Source organism: Sinocyclocheilus anshuiensis, unplaced genomic scaffold (genome assembly GCF_001515605.1).
Source record: "Sinocyclocheilus anshuiensis isolate Anshui unplaced genomic scaffold, SAMN03320099.WGS_v1.1 scaffold1966, whole genome shotgun sequence".
NCBI classification, from domain to species: domain Eukaryota; kingdom Metazoa; phylum Chordata; class Actinopteri; order Cypriniformes; family Cyprinidae; genus Sinocyclocheilus; species Sinocyclocheilus anshuiensis.
In genome coordinates, this window is record NW_015546147.1 from 325,936 (window position 1) to 333,270 (window position 7,335).

The 7,335-nt window shown below is 37.6% G+C and overlaps 2 protein-coding genes across 4 annotated transcripts in view; one reads left to right on the forward strand and one right to left on the reverse strand.

The window, feature by feature from the left end:
- Window positions 1-3,561, reverse strand: part of LOC107701237 (phosphorylase kinase, beta) — a 77,638-nt gene extending 74,077 nt beyond the window's left edge. For 2 of the 3 annotated variants that reach the window (XM_016503199.1, XM_016503200.1), the window contains exons 1-2: window positions 3,479-3,561; window positions 917-1,003 (exon numbers count right to left, since the gene is read on the reverse strand). In XM_016503199.1, coding sequence (XP_016358685.1) covers window positions 917-1,003; window positions 3,479-3,542 — 151 coding nt within the window. In that variant the 5' untranslated portion in view covers window positions 3,543-3,561. Of the gene's footprint in view, window positions 1-916; window positions 1,004-2,190; window positions 2,285-3,478 lie in introns of all 3 variants that reach the window. The other variant, XM_016503198.1, reaches the window with a different exon arrangement.
- Window positions 3,562-3,618: 57 nt separating this feature from the next.
- Window positions 3,619-7,335, forward strand: part of LOC107701234 (T-cell immunomodulatory protein-like) — a 134,528-nt gene continuing 130,811 nt past the window's right edge. Inside the window, exons 1-3 of the mRNA XM_016503194.1 lie at window positions 3,619-3,858; window positions 4,133-4,217; window positions 5,152-5,288. Coding sequence (XP_016358680.1) covers window positions 3,657-3,858; window positions 4,133-4,217; window positions 5,152-5,288 — 424 coding nt within the window. The 5' untranslated portion in view covers window positions 3,619-3,656. The remainder of the gene's footprint in view (window positions 3,859-4,132; window positions 4,218-5,151; window positions 5,289-7,335) is intronic.

Here is a 7,335-nt window from a genome sequence, read left to right on the forward strand (position 1 = left end):
ACAATATCACCCTCACCTGCGGGAAGGACCAATCATTATGGTATCATCAACAAACCAGCAACCAACGAGTTGTAGATGACTCTAAATCAGTGGTTTACAAATAACACATACATTTACAATAAGCTAAATGACCCCAAAAAAGTGACCAATTTTCCTTTATCTACGAAACTATAAGAATTAATAAAACTATCAAGAAAACTCTTCATCTTACGCGGTTTCATCTTAGCAGTATTTATTGTCATGTCGAAGACTGAAACTGAAAGTGAAGATTAGGTGAGAGGAGAGGGAGAAAGAGGGTAGGCAGGCAAAGAGATGAGTATTGATTAAGAGCAAAATGCACAGAGGAGCTCAGCAATGATTGAAACTAGGGCTGCACGATTAATCGCATGCGATATTTAACGCGCGCATTAAATATCGCATGCCATTAATCGTGCAGCCCTAATTGAAACCATACTAGCTTCAAATGAATCTTTTAGTGTTTGGACTCAACTCATTTGCTGGGTATTATAATCAAATGTAATGGTTTGGAGACTTTTTGAATCCTCTAATTAAATTAGGAAACATCTTGCCATGATTAAATTATTTTTAAATATGAGTAAACACCAGTGCATTTAATACACAGATCAACTATATTAGGGAAAATCATGAGTAACTTGGCAATTTGTACACAGCTTGACACCTTAAACGCATTGCTTTATAATTTTGTACTTGTAATTAAAATAAAAAAAGGTGGTGCATCTAGATGAAACCATGACACAACAGAATGAGGTTAAATGCCTCATTTAAATACAATAATAAAGTTCTCAAAAGATGTTCTCCGACTATCCTGAGCCGACCATACCATAAAATGCTCAGATTGACCTCTATCCTTAAACTGACATGAAAAACAAATTATATCCAGGACATTAATTCTCACCTGCACTATAGAAGCGGTCAAGTTTCTCCCAAAGGGGCTCATCCTCCCGGTGCAGTATGGATAGCTTAAGGGGTTCATAGATGGAGCCTGATCATAGAAAGCAAAGATAGATATTAAAGAACACTTGAATTGGCATAGATATTAAATAGTGTGATGCTTATCTCATCTTTAGATGCAATTCAAGTATCCCTGGATGGAAGTGATGAGCATACTTCAAAGTCAGCATGGCTTATTGATGATGCTGCTATAGACAACTGACCCGCTACAGGCCCACTTTGGGCTATTTAGTATGCAGAGGTTGAGCTGACTCACCAAAATCAAAATGTGCTTCATTTAGTCTCCGTAACCTAAATGGTTTTCTGTTCCATTTACAATGCTAAGAGCAGCAAAATGTGGATTCACTAGGGTGCAAAGGCAGCAAAGCATGCCAGGAAAACAATCAAAGCAAAATGCAAAAGACTAAAGCTATTGTTCTCAAAATGCATGTCATATCGAACGACATTGCAAACACACAGCTTGATTGCAAAATTGAAGGCACTGGCACAAACTCTGTGAATAATGGAACCTGACACCAGTAAATTCAGCTTTTTTTCTGTGAGGAGTGAAATTCAGGGGAACCCCATCAACTGGAGCACTATTTCAGACACATTTAACTTTGGAGCAAATTACATTTTAATAGAATCGACCCAGGGTCAATACCTCAGGTACTGAAAATTCACATTTCCTAGCAAATTAGCATAATTCCCATTGACTTTTAAGTAGCAGGGACAAAGCCATCTCTTTTTAAGATAACTCCAGCTAAGCAGTGCACATCCAATAGGCAAATGAAAGATACTCCTCATTTTAGTTTCCCCACATTGATATAAAAGTAACTTGCCTCGAGAAGCATACAAACCCTCTGTTAACAGATTTGATCAGACAGTGACAGAAAGAGCTGAGAGGTACTTGACTGCATTACTGATTTCATTAATCACAGAATTTCCCATATCACCATGGTTTATTTATGACTAGCCCTTTACATCTGATGAAATATTACAGATGAAACACTAGAATAATTATTTTCTGCAATTAAAAAAAAAAATTAAGCACCCATTTTCAATTAGGCATCAAACAGTCTGAACCGAGACTGTTATGGGAATGTATTGGCTTTCAAAAATTTGACAGCTAATAGCCTCTATTCACATACTTGTAAACTGAAACGGAAAGTTCTTATTTCAAAAGTAATAGGGTTCTTTTCCATGGACCAATGGCTCTGCCACAAGCCCACAACTTACCAAATTTCCGGAGTTTGCGATGGACATTCACTTCATTGGCAGTGTTGGCCATTTTTCATTAGGTGAACTCTACGCCAGGCCTCTATTAGTTAAACTACAACATCAGTATAATTCAGAGGGTTAGCAGAAAATAGAAAAGACAAATTACATGGAATCACACAGTGAGATTTTCTTCAGGCATGGTTACTGAACAGACATGCAACAAATTACATTAGATGCAATTGAAAGATGATCTTGTATGACTGATGTGAGGGGATGAGATGACAATTAAAATGTAGACGTGTCCATGACACCATATAAACTACAATGCTAAGCCAACTTCTAAGGTAATGACTGAAAATGTGTGATCTGTAGTCCTATTTTAAAGGGAAATAGTGCAAATCTCAACTGCTTGAAAGTTTATATCGTATTACCTCACAGCTCTCTATAAAAATTTGGATATATAAGTATATCCAACTTTACCCTATACGTACAGTATACTCATGTAAAGCGATTTATAATATATTGCTAATCTAAACTGCTTGATTGTTTGTAATGGCAAAATGTAAACTATAAAATCACACAGCTCCAATCTGCTCAATAGACAACAAGCCATGAAGACATTAAGATACTGACATCATTAACATCATGCATTTCTATAAAGCTGTACAAACAAAATTGACTATTTTAAAGAAATAGTTCAGGGAAAAAATCTTCCATTGTTTACTCACCCATGTTGTTCTAAACCCATATCAATTTGTAGATAATATTAGGTAGAAGGACAGTCCCTTTACATTCATTGGTTATTTTTCTATACAGGTTTAGAATAACAATAGTGCGAGCAATTTTCTTTTTCACGGCTTCATGAAGGTATGCCTTCAACAAAAATAGCAGAAAGAAACTATGTGTGATTTTATTTATCTATCTTACATAACCACAAGTGGATTATGAGAACTCTTTCACGGGCTACTTGAGTTTTAATGTCAGGCTGAAGCAGATACTAACAAGCACTGAATTAAGAGGGTTTAAAAGCCTTTCGAAACGTTAGACATTCAGGGGACTGAAGTCTTTTAAAATACTTCTCCTTAAAAATTCAAAGCCTGAAGCTCAGTGTGCAGTTAGTCTCTAAATTTAGCCCTGATCAGCGTGCACTTGACGCCTGACCTTTGGGCTCTGCTATCTGCCACACAAGACAAGAAAACTCATGTTAATGCGCTTATGCAGCACGGACAAAGGATCAAAATGCACCGAGAGAACAAATGCGCACTGTTTAATCGTGCTCAATGCCATGCATCACAAAAAGCCAAACCTGATCGCTTAGATCTGGCTTTGAACTCCAGCAGCTTCCAGCCGACATCCGCTAAGCTTGCCATGATGACAGCTAAATAACAACATCACACTCACACTGCCGTTAAACCACTCACACTGTCGCAAAGCCTATATGTACTCCGCCGGCTGCCATCGAACGACATGCCGTGTTCCAGTTTATGGTGACAGAAGCTAACAGCAAAATGTTGCTGTCATGGGCTTGGTTTTTGACGTTGTTATTAAGTTTTGTGGGACAACACGTCACGTTTGCATTGCAGGACGTTACTAGTGATTTATTTGGCCCGGAGAATTATGGCATGGTAGCGGCTTTCGGTGACTTTAACTCTGATAAACAGACTGACATTTTCATCATCAGGAAGCGTAAGTACAGTTCTGCTAGCTGACGTTAAGATTAATAATGTCTCAAAATCATCCTCTCATAGTTGAACTTGATGTAATGCAAGATGATGCTTATTATACAATATGTGTGAGCTTTAATAAGATGTCACCGGGTGTTTTGGTTAACGCAGCGCTGTCATATATTGTTGCTAATGACACGGGTTGTGGGATCCTCCCTTTGTACTCTATTTTTATGTGTTATTGGTGATAAACACCCTGATTCTGTGTTATTTCATGAGAATATTGCTTCTTTCAGGTTCTGAGTTGGTGATTTTCTTGGCTGATCTTAAAGCTCCTTATTTCAAACCTAAAGTCCATCTGACTAAAGAGGCTTTCCCTAGGTAAGAATACACACTGACACACGCTAACCCTAAAAAGCCTACTGTATCACGTTTGATACATTAATTTCTAAGGCCTCTAAATTATCGACATGATCAAAACATTGCTGAAAAGCTGTTGTACACAATCTTCTACATGCCTTTTGCCCTCTGGCTGTAAATGAAAGGCCTTTTAACATAATTCTAAAATGACTCCCTTCAGGCTGTGGTACATGGGCAAATGGGTCTTTGCTGTGAATGCTTATTTTTAGGAAGTAAACAAAAAATAACTTTTAAATTGTTATCAGTATTTCAAGTGAACATTTACTGGACTGAAGCAACCTAGATTTACTTCATTATCCATCTTTTTAGAAAAATTATGTCAATAATGTGTGTATAAAGTAAGATACAACAGGCTTTTGTGGGATGTTTATTTGTACATCTCTCAAATATCATTCTATTGCATTGCATTATATTTTTTTCATCCCCACAGTTAAAACTACTAAGCTTTGATCATAAAACGAAGCATTTTAATATCATCTTACTATGACAAATGATTGGGATATATAGATTGACAGCTTATGTTTATTATGTTTATTTATTATGTTTACTTAGTGACCATATACATAACAACTGCACCAAATATTCTTGGTCAGTTTGGGCCTCTGAACAAAATTGACATGTTTTTCTTTTTTTCTTGAGTGTGTGAGCTCCATATTATCACTATATCATATTGTATGGGCTGTAACAGCTTGATATATTAAATATGATGTAAAGCCTAACCCACATATGCAAACTGTTATTTTTGTTTTGTTGTTTAAAGTTTCAATAAACTGTTCCATTAAAAAGAAAAAAAAAATTTTTTCTATCTGTTATTTCATATGTCAGGCTTTTAGTGTGAGAGTTTATTAATTGTGTTGATATTGCCTTTGTTCATGTGTTTCTCTGGCTCTCTTAGTGACTTCAACATAAGTAGTGTGGTCCCAGGTGATTATGATGGAGACTCTCAGATGGATGTGCTTCTTACTGGCTACACAAAGGGCTCCACCTCAAAAACATTTGTCTTCATCTTCTGGGGACATAACCAAACTTTGGGTAAAGTCTGAAAAATAAAACAAAGAAATTAAAGGGTTAGTTCACCCAAAAATGAAAATTAGCTTGTGTTTTACTTACCCTTGAAGCATCCTAGGTGTATATGACTTTCTTCTTTCAGACGAATCCAGTCGGAATTATATAAAAAATTGTCCTGGCTATTCCAAGCTCTATCATTGCAGTCAGCGGGTGTTGCAGTCAGGGGCGTAATTTCCACTGGGGACGGGGGACATGTCCCCCCCACTTTTCAAAATCACGTTTGTGTCCCCCCCACTTTCAAATTCGTTTGTTATGATTTTTTTAACCGCACGCCGTCATCGCCACGGAGGAGCAGGACCGAGCAGGGCACGCATCCAGAACTCTAAAAATAGCTCACTGAAAGTTCTAATGAGCAGGTATCGCGGGAGGGAGTACGCGAACAAAATGCTGAGTTTTGTGGTGTTTGGTGAACGAATCGTTCGCAAAAGTCATTGATTCAATGATTCATTTATAAATACAGCCACTTGCTTAGTTACTGAATTAACAAATGACTCGATGATTCACGCATAAAGACAGTGGCTGTGTCCGAAATCGCCCCCTATACCCTCATTCACTATTCCCTACATTAGGTCACTACTCGTTGCCGAGCCTGCACTGGGGCGAGCTCCACTGCAGACTTCTACCCGACAGTCAAAGCGGCATTACGTCACGAAAGTGCGGACTCAGAGGAAGACCGCGAGGGTTTAGGGCACCATTTGGGACAGGGCCTATGGTTTCAGACACCAATTAAAATGGCTGTCCCCCTCAAATAGTGCCCTATTTAAGGGTATAGGGGCGATTTCGGACACAGCCAGTGACTTACTGCCACCTACTGGCGTTTTTAGTATTTAAAAGAATCACTTTACACTTTTTTATCATCATTGCATATTAATCGATTGAACTTTTTTTTTTTTTAAACATTAATATTCTATTTATAAAGATAAAAAATGCATTGGAAAGTCAATTTAGGGGACAAATATTGTCCTTAAATGGAAAAGGTGCAGTCTAAGTGGAAAAGAGGGGGTACGCAGAAATGCCCCAGGGGGTACTCCACTCTAAAAAGTCGGGGGCAAATATTGTTCTTTAATGGAAAAGGTGCAGTCTAAGTGGAAGAGAGGAGGTACGCAGAAATGCCTCAGGGGGTACTCCACTCTAAAAAGTCTGGGAACCACTGATGTAGAACATTCTGTCCTGTGCAACAAGTGATTTATTTTATATTTTCAGGTACAGCGGTTAGTTTGAAATAAAAGTTTGTTTAACAGTGGAAATTGAGTCACAGACATTATTTAAACATTATTCAAAACATTAATGGTGAACATTTTCGACTTTATAAAATGATTCTCTCAAGTCTTGGCGATTATGCCCTGTGCAACAAGTGATTTATTTTATATTTTCAGGTACAGCGGTTAGTTTGAAATAAAAGTTTGTTTAACAGTGGAAATTGAGTCACAGACATTATTTAAACATTATTCAAAACATTAATGGTGAACATTTTCGACTTTATAAAATGATTCTCTCAAGTCTTGGCGATCGGCCCCTATTAAACAATAAAGAAGGTAAGACATCTTTTTCTTATACATAGTTTAGTAGCCCACTGTTCTTTTTGGCAGAATTGATCATTAATCAAATTAATTATTTCCTGAATTTTGTATCACCATAGTCCCTAAATGTATGTAAATGCAGGAAATGGGATTCAAATCGAAAACATTTTCCATTCATAATAAAACGTGCCGCAGATGGCTCCGGGGGATGAATAAAGGCCCCCTGTAGCGAATCCATGTGTTTTGTTTTTTTTAAACGTATGCGCAGCGTGCGTGCCTCTGAGGTATGCTAGTCTCGCGAGTTTGTTTATAGGAGCAAAGGAAGCAAAGTGTCCTTATTTTAGCAAAGGAAAACCAGTCTCCTCTTGGTTTATAATGAAATCCTTAGACATTTTTCTTTGCAAATCCTCGGTTTGTACTTCTAATTCATGACCGGCATTTTGTTTTGTTCTCTCTCCGCATTCGTCACTAATCACGCAACGCCGACGTCT